General features: G+C 36.1%; 2 protein-coding genes across 2 annotated transcripts; both read left to right on the top strand.

Annotated features, from left to right (window-relative positions):
- The first annotated feature begins 978 nt into the window (after positions 1–978).
- LOC143452841 (xanthine dehydrogenase/oxidase-like) lies at positions 979–11,421 on the top strand. The gene is made up of 30 exons (XM_076953972.1): positions 979–1,086; positions 2,021–2,078; positions 2,213–2,309; positions 2,514–2,622; positions 2,732–2,900; positions 3,066–3,158; positions 3,248–3,366; positions 3,678–3,915; positions 4,209–4,360; positions 4,550–4,756; positions 4,923–5,107; positions 5,284–5,458; positions 5,520–5,606; positions 5,956–6,070; positions 6,234–6,409; positions 6,580–6,702; positions 6,843–6,949; positions 7,082–7,202; positions 7,437–7,564; positions 7,786–7,873; positions 8,022–8,149; positions 8,312–8,462; positions 8,693–8,847; positions 9,058–9,226; positions 9,314–9,442; positions 9,705–9,832; positions 10,082–10,277; positions 10,458–10,646; positions 10,746–10,913; positions 11,172–11,421. Exons 1-30 carry the CDS (start codon positions 1,021–1,023, stop codon positions 11,232–11,234), a joined length of 4,089 nt encoding a protein of 1,362 aa, XP_076810087.1. The 5' UTR covers positions 979–1,020; the 3' UTR covers positions 11,235–11,421.
- Positions 11,422–16,539: 5,118 nt separating this feature from the next.
- Positions 16,540–19,059, top strand: LOC143453051 (zinc finger MYM-type protein 1-like). Its single transcript, XM_076954204.1, has one exon. It carries the CDS (start codon positions 16,540–16,542, stop codon positions 19,057–19,059), a length of 2,520 nt encoding a protein of 839 aa, XP_076810319.1.

Raw genomic sequence — 19,059 nt, 5'->3', positions numbered from 1 at the left:
TGTCAAAACGCGTTGACGCAAATGTTTACCTTATGCATACGTTTGCCTTACCATACATTTACGTTCTCACGTACATCTTGACGCACGAAGCGGACAATTAATTAATAGAAAAATGCAGTTAGTACGTGTTAATTAATGAAAACAAGTGCGGTAGTTTCAGAAACAACGCGTATAACTTAAAAAAACATGACGAATTGGCACAAAAATACAAGCGATGGCGATGTCGCAACAAACCCAAATGTTTTTGTACATGATGCCTTAAATTTATTTGACTAAAGTTTCTCCAAAGTAATCCATCCCAACCTGCTTTAAACAAGAGTCGACGTGCTTGGCAAACAAACCGATGCGGACGCTTGTAAATTTCGTTAACTTTTAGCCCTAAGTTCTCTGATAAAGGTTACACAAAAAAATCAAAGTTCAAAGACAAGCAGAAAAGATTTTGTGGCCAAAAGAAAAATTGAGTTTGTTGATTTAAGAAGTTTTCTTATGTGTGGTTGTGTGATAACGCTTTTAAAATTGTTCAATTTAAGGGAAATAAAAGAGGACAATTGCACTGACTGCTTACAGTGTTATGAATATAACCTTATTAGATAACCTTGTTTTGTTAATATTTGAATGAACATGGCTGGTTTATATAAGTTAGAATTTCTACTAACGATGTAGTTTTGAAAGAGGAACGCCGTTAACAGCATTTTCAGCGAAATGATTGCTTTAAAAACAAAATATTTTCAGCCAAAAAAGGTACAATTAGTCAATTTGGTTAAGTGAGTGAAAGCTGTGAACATCGGAAATGCATGCTTATAGTCAAGATACGTCATTTGACATCAGTTGGTTAATCGTTAACATAAACATCATAATACATGATTCATGCTTATGCTGAATCTTACCGCATAACTCGTTATAACAATATCCGGCGCGTCATGTCCTATAGCACAACATTATGACGTTTAAATGTAATGACTTGCACATACAAGCGATGGTTATTGTTAGCAGTTTATCAGGCGGCTATTGCATTTGAGTATGTCAGAAGAGCACATTTGGAACAGGCCGAAAGATTTCTTGGTATTCTATGTCAATGGAAAAAAGGTGAAGAAAAATGCCGAGTAATACAATTCAAGGTCAAAAGTTCAAAGTAATACAACTAAAGTCCGGGCTATATAGGGTTGGGAGAATGTGCAATTAGCTCGGACTTGTGAGGTACCAAGAACCCAAGTAAAAGACCCGACGTGTGACCCCAATGCTAAACCAACACAGAAATATGTATTTAATGAAAATTTTGTAGAATATGAGATTATGCTAACATGTTCCAAACTTATATTCGTTCACGTTATCCGTACATGGATGCGTATAGAAGAAATTATTTGACAGTGAGATAAATCGTGAGCCTATCGTGAGATAAATCGTTTAGGCACATAAAGTAGGATGTGGCGTGTACTCGTGTAATTACATAACAAATGTTTACAATAAATCACCGGAAAGATTGAGTGTGATCACGTGACACTCAGCAAATCAATTCCATAACTCGCAAGCAACAACGAGTAAAAACTAACAAATGCCAGTAAAAAGTAATGACGTACGAAAATTCTGAAAATGTACTTGAGTATTTGAAAAGAGTTTTCTTGCTACGTTAAGTTTTCTTGCTACGTTTGTATACTGTGCATTTCATAATAATTAATAACCCTTAAGCTCATAGCGTTCCGCGACTACTAATGTGTCCAGAACCGTGCGCTGTTACCTACTAATATTTATCTTTTTTTGCAATAATGAAACACCAAGATCTATAAGTACAAATCATCCTTGTTACTAACAAAAATGTTAGTTTGCTTCGTAACTATTGACATTGGCGGAAAGCAACTTAGCAAAACTATACTCTGACATAATGCAACAACGAAACTTTTTATTCCTGCTTCTTGCGTTGTTATTAAGCTTATCATAAAATGGGTGGTAAATTTTTGGGAGGAGTTAAAAGCTGGATTTTTTTCGATGAAAAGTAAATGATAAGTTGAAACTTTGTTTGTAGATCATTGAACACAATGCGGATCCTGAGGTGTCTCTTTTAACTTACTTGAGAGCAAAGCGTGAGTATGTAGACCGGTGATTATTTAGGCTATGTTATACTTTAAAACATTTGCAAAAAAAAAAACGAAAAAACGCACAAGAATTGATAGAAACCATTAAATTATCAATGAAGTATTTCTTATTTCTTCTGTAGTCAGATTAACCGGTACCAAGCTAGGATGCGGGGAAGGAGGTTGTGGAGCTTGCACTGTCATGGTGTCCAGATGGAGCCGTGATGAAGGAAGAATAATGTGAGTATAAATATAGGTTGTTTTGAAAGTTCTTTATACTGTTATATACACTACTGTGTTTGTTAATAACGTACCAACACTACGTATTTAAATTTGCAAACAAAGCAAAGCATTCAACAACAAAGTTTCGACGAATATCAGTTTCACGATTCCCTTGTTACCTTGTAAATGGCTTTAAATGCTTAATTGTTTCTCATTTGTTAGTCACATTTCCGTTAATGCCTGCCTAGCACCAGTTGTATCAATGCATGAATGTGCTGTTACAACGGTAGAAGGAATAGGAAGCACAAAAACAAAGCTTCACCCAGTTCAGGTCAGCATTAAACTTGTATTTCACTTGCATTGTATTTTATGTAGATTGCAAGAATGAGCATGTTTTAAAATTTAACTTTACTAAATAGTTATTTACTTTTTTAAAACAGGAACGTCTGGCTGACTTTCATGGATCGCAATGCGGTTTCTGCACTCCTGGCATTGTTATGTCCATGTATACCTTGTTACGTAATAAAACAGTTCCGACATCACATGACATCGAAATGTCACTTCAAGGCAATTTATGTCGATGTACAGGCTATCGTCCGATATTGAGCGGTCGGTCAGCTTTCATCCCAGTCAAAATGTTGAAATACTTATTGCAGTGTCCCTAATTGCCTTGCCAATCATTTACGAATATAATCCAAATGGAAATAATTTAATGGCAACCCAAATATTGCTTGAAAAATAGTATAAGCAAGTAGTTTTACCTCTTTGTTTCAGCATTTAACACGTTTACAAACAAGAGATCGTCAAAAGCTTCAGGGTGTCCAATTGGTGAAAATTGCTGCAAAAACTTGCAAAATGGCTGCAACAGTTAAGCATACCATATCTTACATTGACTTTTACACATAATTAAGACCACTTATTGGGTATCGACAGAGTTTAGTTTTTATACCTTGCAGTGAACGGTGAGTTTGCTGTAAATGGAAAGGAAAAATGTGAAGTTAGTGATGAAAAGCATATTGGTCAATATGCTCCATACGACCCAACACAGGAACCCATATTTCCACCAGAATTATTGGTAAAGCGTTCTTTTATTACAGTCATGAGAACGTTTACTTTTTTACTGTAGTTACAAAATAGATTAAAACAACTATGATATTGCTGAAAGTAAAGCATATTTTTACGATGTAGTAGGCAGAAAATGTTTTGATTTTAATTATTCCTTACACTTTTGCTTAAATACATCTTTATCACTGCCCGAACCAATTTTATGATCAATATTTTCCACGACGTGAAATAGTTTCTAAGGATCGAATAGATGCGAAACCAAAAAATCTTTATAAGGACACAATAAACGGAATAAATTTTTAACACAACATGTTTTTTCAGATAACCAGCCAACAGAATGCTCCAAAACCTTTGAAATTTGAGAGCGAACGTGTCACTTGGTATAGACCAGTCACTTTGGACCAATTAACCGATTTAAAGGAAAAGTATCCACAAGCACATCTTGTTGTCGGCAACACTGAGATCGGAATAGAGATTTGGGTCAAAGGTCAACACCATCCTGTCATCGTTAGTCCTGCTTATGTAGACGAATTGGCGACCATATCTACCAATGAGAAAGGTTTGTCAAAAGTACAACTAAATTGTATTGGTGTTCATACGTATTTGTTTCCAAACAACGGTCCAGGCTAAACAATAAGTTAAACATTGTCTGATCAAACCGAATTTTCATTTTATTAGTTTGGTGGCAGCTAAATCTTGTACAAGACAAACAACAGCATTTTTCTGCAATAAAACATCAACTTTTTTAACTTTAACTTTATTTACTATAATACACAGTTAGCCATTGTCCAATGCAGCTTGCTTTCTATTAGTTATTCGAGTTGATGTTAAAGGGGTGTGTTTGTTATGTAGGCGTTATCATCGGCGCTTCATGTACATTAACGCAAATTTATGGCAAGCTTGAAGCAATAATAAAAGATCGGCCAACTTACGAGACCCAGCCAATGCAATCTGTCCTTGATTCGCTTAATTGGTTTGCTGGGAACCAAATACGAAATGTTGCGGTAGTTATTTTAAAATTAAGTAATCAACGTTTTGATGTTTATTCATCTATTCTGTATGTATATTTGTATTAACTATTTGTGTGCTAAAGTAAAATACTGTTTAGCTTGACACAAAAAGCGAACATAATTCGCAAATCCTACAAAGTAAGACACAAAATATTTTAACGCTTTCTCTCCACCCAATTTTAGGTCTTAGGAGGAAACGTCATGACAGCAAGTCCCATATCTGACCTTAACCCTATTCTAATGGCTTGCGAGAGCGAGGCAAAATTCATGCTTTATTCCCGAGGTGAACGAGCTTTGAAAATGGACCAACATTTTTTCCCCAGTTACAGAAAAACTGCAGCTATACCTGGAGAAGTTTTAGAGTCCATCACTCTTCCTTTTACAAAAACGGTACTTTGCTTAATAAATGTGATCGTCACCGAAAGTGAATGAAATGGACGTTTGTAACGATTTGAAAGTTAATAAACCTCTGATGTAAACCCACAAGGTTGTGTGGTGCCTAACAAAACAAAAAATACACGTTTCTAAAAGCAAAGTGCCCTCGTTTTGTGATTAGGATGAGTACATGAAGTTTTACATGCAATCGAAACGCCGAGAGGACGACATTGCGATTGTGAACGCTGCGATGCGCGTCAAGTTTTATACAGGAACAAGTAAAGTGGAAAAATTCATCTCCGCGTTTGGTGGCATGGCTGCAACATCAATCATGCCGTCTGAAATGATGAAGAAAATGCAAGATAGGTATGAACTAAAGCGTTTCTGTTTTCAACTAGGTTAATAAAAACATGGTATGTAAGGCCTACATCTGCATATACAGTATTATACGTTAAAGCTACATTTTACAAATACCAAATGTCAGAAAAATTTATACAGTAGCTGCTTTATAAAAACGTTTTCCAGGATTTTTTGTACATTAGGGACTGGGATGAAGCATTGCTGGAGGATGGAATTAAATGGCTTGCTGAGGATCTTCCTCTTCTACTGAGTGCTCCTGGAGGAATGGTGGAGTACAGAGAAGCTCTCGCAGCCAGTTTTTTCTTTAAGTTCTTTGTCCATGTCAAGGAAAGTTTAATCAGAGATGGACTGGCCAACGTAAGATTTACTTGAACTTTATAACTAAAGGTTTTGTTTTTTCTCAATTTAAAACTTACAGAGTTGCTTGTCAACTGAAGAAGAGTCTACGACAGATCGCCTTGGTGGTAATCATCACAATTGCTTAGGCACGCAGACGTTTGAAGAGGTAAACGAAGAAAGACATAGGTTATGATTTTAGTGGTTTGTTTTGTTACACAGACTGCTTTTATTGGTCGGGCATATTACACTTTATTGAAGGTGAAGCGAACTTTTTCACTTTCAACTTTTATAGCTTTGCTTTTCTATACCGCTTGGGGCAGCACTTGTTGTGCGTTGCATTAATTTACTGTTACTGTCTTTTAGTCAACTTTCTTTGTAAGTTGATTTGAACTTTGAGTAAAAGTCAGTGTAATTATTATAAATTTCTACTTGCTTACTCAAACATGGCGCCTAAACAGGCCAAAAAAAACGTTCAATGATCTAAAGGTAATTTAAAATCTCTGCGTGATTAAAAGGTGCCCGAAGATCAACCAGCTGATGATCCCGTTGGAAGGCCAATGAAGCATATTTCAGCTGAAAAGCAAGTGACCGGAGAAGCAATTTACTTGGATGATATTCCTCCTTATGCTGGTACTTACAGAGGATAAGACATAGAACAACTTAACGGTTTTAAGCGTTCTGAATCTGTCCCATTACATTAACCTATGAAGTCTGTTGAATTACTGTATTGTAAGTGCAATAACGTATTGCATACTACTTTAATTTCTTATAACTAAAGGTTGTTTGTTGACAGATGAGTTGTATTTGTACTTGGTGACAAGTACAAGAGCTCATGCCTACATTCGAGGTGTTAATATTGACGAAGCTAAAACAACACCGGGCTTTGTCACCTACGTAGATTATCGTGACGTACCTGGTTCCAATAATGTTGGAATTGACAAACAGGATCAAGTTTTTGCCAAAGACAAGGCACATATTGTTCTAGTTTTATTGTAACTGCTGTGAACTTTATGGCCCATGACCAATGGAATGACTGTTAACCGTAGACTTAAATATATTCACCTATAATAATTATTTTTGTATGACAAAAAGCCCCTTTTTTTAGCAAAAGTATTGTATTAGCAACATATCCTTTCTAGGTAACCCATGTTGGTCATGTCATTGGTGCTGTGGTTGCAGATAATCACGCGCATGCGCAGAGAGCTGCTAGGTTGGTAAAAGTTGAGTATGAAGACATAACGCCAAGAATAATAACAATTGAGGTATGTTTTGTTTCGTTTAATTTAATGGAAGCTTTCCAGAAAATTCTTAAGTGCTTTGATTTTAAAATGATTGGCGTGCAAGCCGAACTACCTACAAGTTGTTTTATCGGTAATTCTCAAACTAAAGTATTCAAGTTTAGGAAGCAATAGAGCATGAATCTTACTACAAACCTACCAGCAAGATCAAGCAGGGAGATGTGGAAAAAGTGATGGCAATTTGCGATCACGTCATCAGTGGCGAATGCAGGTTTAAGCGAGAATTCAGATGCCAATGAAGCTACTAAATCGCTGTTTCTCCCAAACTGATCCCTTTTCTATACCAATATGAAGGTTTCTACGTGGCAAACTCTTCTTGTAACTCACTACCATTTGTTCGTAGAATTGCTGGCCAAGAGCATTTCTACCTGGAAACGCAAGCATGTCTTGCAGTGCCAAAGAGAGAGGACGGAGAAATGGAAATACTTGCTTCCTCACAAAATCCCACTGCGCTACAGCTTGACGTGAGCACATTTTGTCAATAAAGCGCATTACTGTTTGATTTGAACAAAAATATTTCAGTACTCAGAATATTGAAAGAAGATGGTCGATTATTTTGTTCAATTTTGAAAGAATGCAATAAGCATACCAACAGTAATAAACCACAACCAAAAGTTAAGTTATTGTTAAAGAGTTTACATTGGGCGTAATTTTGTAAAATTTCAAAACGTTTTAACATTTTATGATTACTTTTTCAGGCTGCAAGTGCTTTAGGCGTTGAGTGCAATAAAATCGTGGTGAGAGTAAAGCGAATGGGAGGGGGCTTTGGTGGAAAAGAGACGCGATACAACGTTTTGTCCAACCCTGTCATTGTAGCTGCTAACAAGTAAGAAAGCGTCTTTGAAACTACGCTGTTAAAATGCGAAACAATAAAAGTATACTTACTGTATAAGCGAAATTTCCTGGCTTATACAAATACAGTTTTAAAACCCATAACTAATAAATTTTCTTAATTAACACTTGTATATTGTTGATTTGAAAAACGTTTCTGAAATTTCTTCAAAAACCATTGCCAAAACATAATTACACATGAACTGCAATTATTAGATGTGCAAAACCCGTGAGATGTATGCTAACCAGACAGGAAGACATGCTTTTAACTGGGCAACGCCATGCCTTCCTTTCTAAATATAAGGTAAATTAATTTGTTTCGGTTTTGAAACTGTAGGCAACATCAGAGAACGAAAGCTGAAGATATGGTGTTTAAACAATGATGGTTTACCTATCTGTTGATTCTTCTTCACCTATACTGTATAAAAACAATATGTTTCTTTTTTCAATAGGTTGGTTTTAATAAGGAAGGAAAGATTTTAGCTCTTGAAAACGATTTGTACTCAAACTGCGGGAACAGTTTGGATCTTTCCACAGCAGTGATGGTTCGCGCCTTGTTTCACTCAGACAACTGCTACAGGTTTTCTTTAAACAACATTAAAATTTTTAAGGGTTTCAAATTCAAACTAATATTTGTTGCAATTTTTGCTTCCAATTTTGTATCTGATTTATACAAATCTACTTTAGAAGACCTTAGCCTATTATATAAAAAATATGTCCTTAAATCGGTGTATTACTGTAGAATACCAAATGTCAGCCTAAGAGGTTTCATGTGTCGAACCAACCTTGCATCCAACACCGCCTTTCGTGGATTTGGTGGGCCCCAAGGCTTGCTTATCGCTGAAGAGTGGATCACAAGAATGGCGGCAGTTTTAAATGTGTCCCCAGAGAAAGTATGGACACTCTTAAAAAAGCACTTTTGATTCATTTATTTATTCCAATCCTTTAAATCTGGAAGGTTGTTATGTTTTATATTTCTTTTGTACTTCCAAATGACAAGTGACAACAGAATGCATTAATATAGTAGCAACAAACATTTAGTCGACATTTGCATCTGGTGTTATTACAACAGAACCTATGCTCTTATCTATCAGCGGTTTAATATTAAACAATGGCTTTTTAGGTTAGAGAAATAAACATGTACAGAGAAGGCGACGTTACACATTTTGGTCAAAAGCTTGAAAATTTTCTTGCGGGAAAATGCTGGCATGAATGCTTGCAGCGTGCCATGTTTGACAAAAGGAAAGCAGAGATTGATATCTACAACACTAATTCAAGGTAGGTAACAGAGACTGAATATTGTGCAAATTGTGCAGGCTTGTAGTAAGATGAGGCAAACAAAACTGTCATAGGGTGAGATAGGAACGCGAAAAAATGTTTTTCCATGCAACAATTCCGAAATAAGCTCAACAAGCACTTGGTTTGTAAAGGTTTTAGTGTTAAAACAACAAAGTGTGATGGCTTTTATCTAAAATATTTCTAACAAAGGTGGCGAAAACGAGGTATTTCTTGCATTCCGACAAAATTTGGCATCTCATTTTACGCACTGCATCTCAACCAGGCTGGGGCACTGGTGCATGTTTACAGAGACGGATCAGTTCTAGTTACTCATGGAGGAACCGAAATGGGACAAGGGCTGCACACAAAAATGATTCAAGTTAGTATAATAAATAAGTTATTAACTTTGCATGCTATGCCAATGAATAAAGCAATGAAAATAACAAAGAGAACCTGACTTTTACAGATTGCAAGTCGCTGCCTGGGTGTACCACATTCAAGAATACATCTTTCTGAAACAAGCACCAGTACCGTTCCGAACACATCTCCTACAGCTGGTAGCGTTAGTTCTGACATCAACGGCATGGCCGTGCAGGTACGACAAATAGAATCTAAAAATGTAGACACGGTAGGAGAAAATCACCATATCAAAAATCTGTCTTACTGCTTGCTTTTCAACACAGTTAATGAAAATAAACGTTTAACTTGATTCATATCAGCTATAATCTGGTTCTAATCTGGTTTACTCTGGTTGTTTTCGCGTGCATGCTTCTAATACTTCTAATACTAACTAATACTTTTAATACACATAATTATTTAAAACTTAACATGCTTCTAATACTAAATAATTTTTGAAGAATGCTTGTGAAATAATTAAAGAACGACTTCAACCTCTTCAAGCCAAGCATCCGAATTTAACTTGGAATAAAATTATCGAAAACGCGTACTTTGAACGGATTAGTCTCTCTGCAACAGGATTCTACAGGTAAACATATTGCAGTAATATATTCAGTGCCGATAGCGCCCTTTACGTTTATAAGCTGATATACTAAATCCAGTCTCCGTGCTATTTCCCATGAGGGACTAGTATACGTCTGGGGAAAAAACTTATCAAGAACAAGCTAAAATAGAAATGGTTGCTAGTTGGTTTGACATAATTTCAATTTCAACACATGCAAATCAATTTACTGTGTTGATACTTTATTAATAGATAATTATTTTTAAACCTCTACAGTACGCCCGATATTTTTTCCGACTGGAACATGGAAACAGGAAAAGTTGGGATTTCAAAACCGTTCAGTTATTTTACATACGGTGCAGCGGTGTCTGAAGTTGAAGTTGATTGCCTGACTGGAGATCACATCGTGCTCAGAACTGACATCGTCATGGATTTGGGAAGGAGTCTTAATCCAGGCATCGACATTGGTCAGGTGAGATGTTTTTCTTATCTTTTACGTTGAACATAAAACAGTTTTGATTATATTATATACAGTTTAACGAAACAATACGTTTGTATCAAACAATTATCCAATCAACAATGTTTTTAAATAATACAAATCTCCAACCTCATACTGTACATTTGAAATTTGGCAAAGTACCTTTGTTCTTAGATCGAAGGAGCTTTTACTCAAGGGTATGGAATGATGACTTTAGAAGAACCACTTTACTCGCCAAAAGGAGAAATGCTCACAAGAGGACCAGGAACTTACAAGATTCCCGGTTTCGGGGATTGCCCTAAAGAGTTTAACGTACATTTGCTGAGAGGCGTTTCCAATGACAAAGCAATATTTTCATCCAAAGTAAGATTTCATACTCTATGAGCATTAACGTGTAAATATGTGTCAATAACTTTGTCAAATCTATATCTACTGTAAACAAAATATAACAAATCTACACAGGCTGTTGGAGAACCTCCGCTCTTCCTGGCGTCATCAGTTTTTTTTGCGATAAAAGACGCGATTGGTTACGCCAGAGAAGACTCGGGATTGTCAAGACAGTTCCGATTGGATTCTCCCGCGTCAGCAGAACGTATTAGAATGACTTGCGCTGACCGCTTCACGAAACAGGTTTTTTTGTGCAACTAATGACCAACATTTTAAATTATCAAGGCTTTAAAAAAATAAAATATTTACCAAAAATATTTTAAAATATTACACAAAGTTATTAATAAATATTCAATAGATAAAAAGTATTAATTAGATAAATAAAAATTATTAAATATTACATTTTCTTATATTACAAAAATATGCTTTAATAACCAAAATATTTTATTCATTCGATGATGGAATGCAAGCTTTTTTGTTAATAAACGTGTATTTTTTTAGCACAAATTACATTCCAAACAAGAAGACCCCTCCAACGTCACCCCATGGTCTGTTCAGGCGTAACTTTTTGTGGATAAACGAAATATGTTTAAGATATTGCTTACAAAGCTGATGGTGGCTGAATCATGTTAACCCAGTACATAGTAAAATAAAAAAGAAGATAGAGGTTTTCTTAGTACGCCTGAAGAAGCCAACGTTTTTTATGACAGCTCGCGTAGAAGAATTATAAATAAAGCTAACCTTCAAAGTTCCAGTCTATGTCTTGTTTTGATTGAGAGATATTGTTGTAGCAGTAACAAAAATCATAAAGTTTTATACATTAGACTTAATAAGACTAAGAATAGTGACGCCTATTACAAAACACACTATAGTGTAACAACTGTAGGCTAAATGTCACTAATTCCCATAAACCAATTTTGATTGCAGTTCACTTCAAACATTTTCTGTATATCCTCTTGATTTATTAATAAGTAATTAATTGCTGTTAATTTTTGAATTTTGCAAATTATTTCGAGCTAATAAAGTAACACGTTCGAAAGGTGCTATATTAGTTAAGTATTTCGAAAAAGATTTTAATTTTGGGCAGTTTTATGTGAAGGACGTTTAATGTATGAAGTTTTTCTATCAAGAATAATAATAGTTCGCTAAACTGCGTAATCGTTTCCTGAAACACACTAGAACATTTCAAAATGTTAAGATATGCTTTATTTCAAAAGGTTACTTTGGGGAAAGTTTAACTTAAATTTAAGCAAAACATCTAAACAAGTTGCAATGGGTTAAGTAACGGGTTAATACTTCTAACTCTAGTGTCAAACTTAGTCTAAAAATTATCTTTACCTTATATTATATTATTGTTTAATTATATTATATATATATACATATATTAATATTTAGTTATATTTATTATTATTTAATTACAATTAGTTATTATTTAATTGTGTTACTTAAATATTCTATTAATTCTATATTTATATTGAACTTATTATTTATAACTTAGTATATTTATATTATTATGTTGTAATTATCGTATTGATTTGCTCTCTCTATGTTTTAAGCAATTTTAAGATGTTAATGTACTTTTTGCACAACATTTCACACGGTATTTGCTCACACGGTAGATCTACCTTCTTTCATTGATTTTCTAGGGTTACTGAAGCAATATGGATCAGAAAGGTATATCTTATAGCAAGGACCAACGTTTATTTACTGTGAAATGTTATGTAGATCTTGCAACTGACGTTTATAAGAGAACTTTAAAATCGGAAAGCGGACACATAATTTTTTCAAGAAATAATACGTATAATGTGCCAGTTACTTAGAAATCTTGACAAGCTTAAAGATGCTTGTGTCTTGTGGATAACTAACGCAAGTATGCTAGAGTTGTTTGATTTTGATAAAGGGTTGGCTTATTGTTAATAGATACTGTATGTAATGTCATATTTCTGTCATTTGTTAGAACGAAGCAGCCGCATCTATGACAATTTTTTCGGGTCTGTTTAAAGAAATATTTTCTTGTTTCGTGATTTATTCACGAGAAAGTTTTTAAAACCAAAATCATGATTCTTGAATGAAGAATTCTTCGTTAAACTTTATTAGACACAAATTGTTGTAATGTTATTGACCTAATTTAGAAGTTGACCATACATAAATTTGTTATGCATAATTTTCCCAAAACTGCATAAAAAATGGCCCTGCGTACGGAATCAGCGGCAATGAAATGAATGTAACGAATTCGGCTGTGCAAAAAAATAAATAAGAATAGGTATGATTAATAGGTAATAGGCGTTAAATTAACAGTAATAGGGTCTATTTGGGTCGCGGGGACATGGTAAAAAGGCTGTTAATATGTTTCGTTTTAAGTAAGCCACTGGCAACAGGGCGACATTTTTTGTTTACACACAAGGCGGCCAAAACACACGCTACTGTTGTGGGTCACTAAAGTCACTGCTTCTACCTGTAGACTATAACGACTTTATGTTCTATTTGAATGAGGTAAGTCAATCTAAGCTTTGGCTCTTCTTTATGCAGTTAGTTTCAGTTGGATCAGTTAGCGTTAGTTCTTCTTCAGCAAAGGCAAAGGTACACTGCAAAGAGTCCTTTTTAGGACTATTTTCTCACAGTTACTGCAACTATTAGCAGAGCTACACCGCAAGGAGCCCTCTTTAGGGCTAGCTCACAAGATATTATGGTACTCACGTACGCAGATCGAGTTAAAAGACAGGGTATATGGTCCTTTGACCTACCCAAAAACTACAACAGAGAAAGAGAAGTTTCCGTCAAATTTAAAACCGCTCTAAAACGTCAAGAGATTTACGAAGTACTGAGAAGGGCGAAAATTCCATTGTACCAAATGTACCAGTATTTCGATGGAAAATTGCCCACAGTCCTAGCCGGCGACTTCAATATTGTCGACGACCTGACTTTAGACAAACATCCTCCTTTTCGAAACCGATGTAGGAAAACTGAACTGATGAAACTTTGCGAAACATATGATCTAAAAGACCATTTTATAGGGAAATGTACGGCCAAAAGAAAATTTATACGTGGCAGAACGGAATTAGCAAATCGCGCCTTGATCGATTTTATCTGTCAAAATATCTCCACGCAACAGAAATTAGTCAGCAACCGTCTCATTTGACAGACCACGAAAAAATAACAATAAACTTAAATGTCGCTGCCCCTCCCCCTAGAGGTATCGGCCTTTGGAAAAATAATACGCAAACTTATACAGATAAGAATTTCTCGAAGTATTAGAATGCAGATGGAAACAATGGTGCACGCTGCAAGAATTTTTATATAAAAACCCCCAGTGATTGGTGGACGGACACCAAACGTAGGTTAAAAGCATTAATTGTGGAATTTACAAAAGGTCGACACACTGAAAGAAAAATATATGAAGATTACTTAATGACTAATTTAAAATCCGCACAAATTCGACTCGGTGACAACCCGGCCAACCACTGTAAATACGTTGAAGCGAAACGAGAACTAAGAAATTATAGAAAGAAACGAATTTATGAATCTATCTTAAAAAACAGAGAAAGTAAAGAAAAAATTGGCTCACGGGAATTTTTTGCGCATATTAATAAAAAACGTTCACAAACATATATCGAAGAAATATATGACGAAAACGGCTTGCCCACCAGCGTACCGGGAGAAATGCTACGGACCACTAAAAATTATTATACCAAATTATACTAGTCAAGAAAGACAGATGTAGAAATACAAGATTTGTTCATTTCGAGCAATCTGCGCCATATTTCGCCCGAAAATGTTCTAAACTTAGATTGTGAAATAAGTAACGCCGAAATCCAAAACGTTGTGCAGACTCTTGCAAATGGGAAATCGCCTGGGCCGGACGGAGAATTTTAGAATAAGCGGAGAATTTTATAAAACTTGTTGGAATATAATAGGTGACAAAATGTGTGAAATCTTTAAACACTGGTTTAATGAAAAAAAAATCCCCAAAGAAATTAAGAAAGGCGCCATCACTCTAATTTTTAAAAAAGGAGATGATGCGGACCTAGACAATTACCGACCAATTACCTTGTTAAATTTAGACTACAAAATATATACAAAAATACTGGCAAATAGAATAAGGGAAACTCTCAAAGAAGTCATCATACATGAGCATCAGTACGCCACAAAGGGAAAGCAATTGTCAGAAACCACGATCCTTTTAAGAGACTTACATGAAAACGCGAAAAGAAAAATGCAAAGCCTGTATTTTTTATCCCTTGATTTTAAAAAAGCTTTTGACTCAATAGAACATAATTGGTTAATGAGAGTTTTGACTGAAATGCGGTTCCCAGAAAAACTATGTGCATGCGTAAGAGATTTGTATAGCGATGGCGTTGCGAAAATAATCAACGGACACCTGTCGAAAGATTTTAAATTGAACCGAGGCGTGAGACAAGGAGACCCCTTAAGTCTACACCTGTTTCTAATAGCGGTAGAGCCTTTAATGTCTAAGCTCAATGAGACTGCATATATCAAAGGTCCTCAGTTAAGCGACAGAAAAGAAGTAAAATGTGTAAATTACGCTGACGACACAACGTTGTGTCTTAAAAACCCTGCTGATATCCATCTCGCGCTCGATTTGATCGACAGATTTTCAAAGGCATCTAACCTAACCTTAAACGAAGCTAAAACCAAAGGATTAGCTGTGAATCAGCCGATAGACAACCCACTCTTGCCCAAATTATCCTGGACAAACACAAATATAGAGTTACTAGGTTATGAAATCGGAAACGTTATAGAACGCCAACAATGGGAAAACTTAATTCCAAAGGTAAAAGAGCAACTAAAAAGTTTGAGCACAAACTATGCCACCTATGAAGCTAAAGCAGTTTTATTAAAATCAAAAATCCTGCCAGTAATCACTCAGGTTGCAAAAACATACCCTCCAGACCAAGATATAATTGGGAAACTAAATAATCATGTTCTGCAATACGTTCAACACAAGATATGACAATACGACAAGATAAAGCGACTTTGGGTTACAGTCAAAATGTTTGCGCAAAAATTCGCCAACCTCAACCCGGCTATGACAAAAATCGAAGACTTGGAAAGTTTTAACTTTAAACGGATCGAAAACGAAGTAACAGACCAGACTTTGAGCACATTAATCACCATGGTTAAACACCAAATATGGAAAACTAGAAACAAATTTGTTTATGAGAACCAATCTCCTCCAACCCTTGACAAATTGGTGACAAGCATAGACCGGGCCTTTAAATACAGACTAAATCAAATGGCAGAAGGTGGGAGACTGGAGCTGCGCTTGGACCCCGCTTTTAAATTGAACGATTTGATGCCACCGTAATTTGATAAACTCAATCGTAGTTCAATATGTGTTGTATATTGTCTTTACATCGCTATGTTCGTGTCTTTAACGTTTTTGCGACTATACATGTATCATGTCAAGCATTGCCGCATGCAGGGCCGGATTAAGGCGGGGGCTGATGGGGCTGCAGCCCCAGGTCCACACCCAAATACAGGTCCACCACTGCACTAAGTCAATGAAACAACTAAGGTAGCCTAGGCTAATACAAATCTCCCAGCTATTATTGAAAACACAGTCCATGCACTGTAAAACCCAACCTGGTCAGTATGACGCAACAATCGCTTTTTCTCGGCTGTTAGGCAGGATTGTTAGTAGCCAAGTCAAGTCAAGTTTATTTCGCAATAACGCACATAACAATATTGCGCATGCAGGCAGTAGCGAAAGACCACTATAGGGTCATCTAAATCTAGCTCGCCTAGAGACTCTAGGCGTAGCTGTTGCTATAGTCTACGCTAGAGTATAGCAACATATTGTTTTTAGTTGTTTTGTTTTTAGCTTGGCTAAATTAATTTAAAAATAAAAATGAAGAAGTATAAAAGCGGTTGGGAAAAGGAGAAATCTAGAAGAGAAGCAGAAGCTAAATTGAAAAAAGTTGTAGCAGGTTCAAAAAAAGTGACTGATTTTTTTGATGTTGTAAGCGAACCGAAAAGCAACATTTCAGAAACGACGTCCTGTAGGCCTAATGCAACTGCTTTGCGACCATCTACTTCGAGTGACTGTATTGCAGAGCCACATATAAATATTGTTTCATCGGAACCAAATTTAAAAACCAAGTCATCTAATGTTGCTGAGGATGAAACACATGGGGTAAAAGAAACTATTCAACACGACATGGATGTTGGATGCTGGGGAGGAATTTCTGACCAGCTGAGAGATTACTGCTACCAAATAGGAAGTTTAGAATTTCAACATCTTGATGCAGATTTTTCAACTTCAGAGACACGTATTACTGGCGATAAATTTAAACGGCGTTGTTCTAAATCGCTATTTTGGCGAGAACAATTGAACGGCGAAATAGTGAAACGCGAATGGTTGTTCTATTCGCCTTCAACCAAGAAACTTTACTGCTTTTTTTGCAAACTTTTTGCGTCTGATTCTGAGAAAATCATGCTGCAGCTGGCATCAGTTGGTTATGGCGACTGGAAACATGCACCACGCGACCTGGCCAGGCACGAATCTTCTAACAAACACTTAAGTTATCTTTCAACATATTTCTTTCGAAGAGCAAAAAAAGGAAGCATTTGCAAAGATTTGGAAGAGCAAAAAGAATCTGACAGAAAATATTGGTGCAAAGTATTAGCTCGAGTTTTAAGCGTGATAAAATTCCTATCATCCAGAGGGCTGGCCTTCCGCGGAAGTAGTCAGAGGGTTGGTTCTCCACAAAACGGTAACTTCCTTGGAATTTTGGAGTTGTTGGCAGAATACGATACTTTCCTTGCTGAGCATATTCAAAAGAGAGTGAACAAAGGGAAGGGACACGTTTCGTATTTCTCATCGACTGTATGTGAGGAATTCATTGACGCAATTGCAACAAAAGTATTACATATTATTATTTCCGAAATAAAACAAGCAAAGTATTATTCAGTGTCCGTGGACTCAACACCTGACATTGCAAATGTTGACCAGTCAACAATAATTTTTCGGTATGTTTTACCTCATGGTCCCGTGGAACGATTTGTCAAATTTATGCCCACTCGTGGACACACTGGTCGACAATTGGCTGATATACTTTTGGAGTTTATAGAATACAATGGGATCAGTTTGAAAGATCTCCGAGGACAATCTTATGACAACGCTGCTAACATGAGCGGAAAATATAAAGGTATGCAAGCTATAATAAAAGAACGCAACCACCAAGCAGAATATATTCCTTGCGTACCACATTCCTTGAATCTTGTGGGAAAATGTGCTGCTGAGTGTTGCCAATCCGCGGTTCGTTTTTTCATGTTTGTTCAAGGACTCTATGTATTCTTTTCAGCTTCAACACACAGGTGGAATCTTCTTGTTGATGCACTGAAACCACTTAAATGTCCAACAATTAAGCCTTTATCTGATACACGTTGGGAGGCGCGATATGATGCGCTACATGCACTAAGAAAAGGTTACCAAGCGGTTCTTCAAGTCTTGACGGCAATATCTGATGACAATGATGAAACATATCAAACTAAAGAAACAGCCAGGGGTTTTGTTTCATCGATGAAAAAGCTTGAAATTGGTATTTTAGTCGAGGTATGGTCGTGCATAATGGAACGGTTCCATAAGACGAGTCAGGCTCTGCAGGACAGCAACATGACTTTGAATAAAGCAACAAATTTGCTTCAGGGTCTACAGAACTTTATTCAACTTCTCAGACCCCAATTTCAAACATTTGAAGGAAGAGGTCAAGCATTAAGTGGCTGTCATCATCACACTGACGAAATTTCAAGAAAGAAAAGAAGAAAAGTAGGGTTGGATAGCGAAGGTGAATCTGAAGACACATCACTTGATCCATCGAGCAGATTCAAAGTAGACTCATATCTGCCGATCATTGACCAAATTCTTTCGTCTATGAAAACCCGACTAGAAGCTTACGACGGTCTCCAAAGAAAGTTTTCGTTTCTGATAGAATTGAACACCATGTCTAACTGCAAAATTGAAGCAAGTGCGAAATCGTTACTTCAATATTATCCAGATGATCTGGAGGAGTCATTGCCTGAGGAGATGATTCATTTTTCTACACTGATAAAACAACACCATTTCAACAGTGAATGCAAAGAAATTCAGATGTTTAAGTTCATAAATGAAAATGAATTCGCGCATGCATTTCCTAATGTATCGGTTGTTTTCAAGCTTTATCTTTGTCTGATGATTTCTAATTGCTCTGGCGAGCGCTCATTTTCAGCACTAAAAAGAGTAAAAAATCATTTGCGTTCGTCTATGAGGCAGAAAAGGTTGAATTCCTTAGCTATAATCTGCATCGAAAACGACATTTTGCAGAAAATAGACACCGATGACATTGTTAAGAGCTTTGCATTGTCTAAATCCAGAAAATGCGTCATTTGA

Source organism: Clavelina lepadiformis, chromosome 4, assembly GCF_947623445.1.
Source record: "Clavelina lepadiformis chromosome 4, kaClaLepa1.1, whole genome shotgun sequence".
Classification (NCBI taxonomy): Eukaryota; Metazoa; Chordata; class Ascidiacea; order Aplousobranchia; family Clavelinidae; genus Clavelina; species Clavelina lepadiformis.
Note: the sequence above shows the minus strand (reverse complement) of the source record. Positions and strands in the feature narration are given on the sequence as shown.

What these genes read in the sequence shown, in the direction of transcription:
- LOC143453051 (XM_076954204.1), top strand. Translation starts at nt 16,540, where the DNA reads ATGAAGAAGTATAAAAGCGGTTGGGAAAAGGAGAAATCTAGAAGAGAA.
- LOC143452841 (XM_076953972.1), top strand. Translation starts at nt 1,021, where the DNA reads ATGTCAGAAGAGCACATTTGGAACAGGCCGAAAGATTTCTTGGTATTC. An exon ending in TCAGAGATGGACTGGCCAAC is followed by an intron (nt 5,459 to 5,519) that starts GTAAGATTTACT and finishes TAAAACTTACAG; the next exon opens with AGTTGCTTGTCAACTGAAGA. An exon ending in CCTTCCTTTCTAAATATAAG is followed by an intron (nt 7,874 to 8,021) that starts GTAAATTAATTT and finishes TTTTTTCAATAG; the next exon opens with GTTGGTTTTAATAAGGAAGG.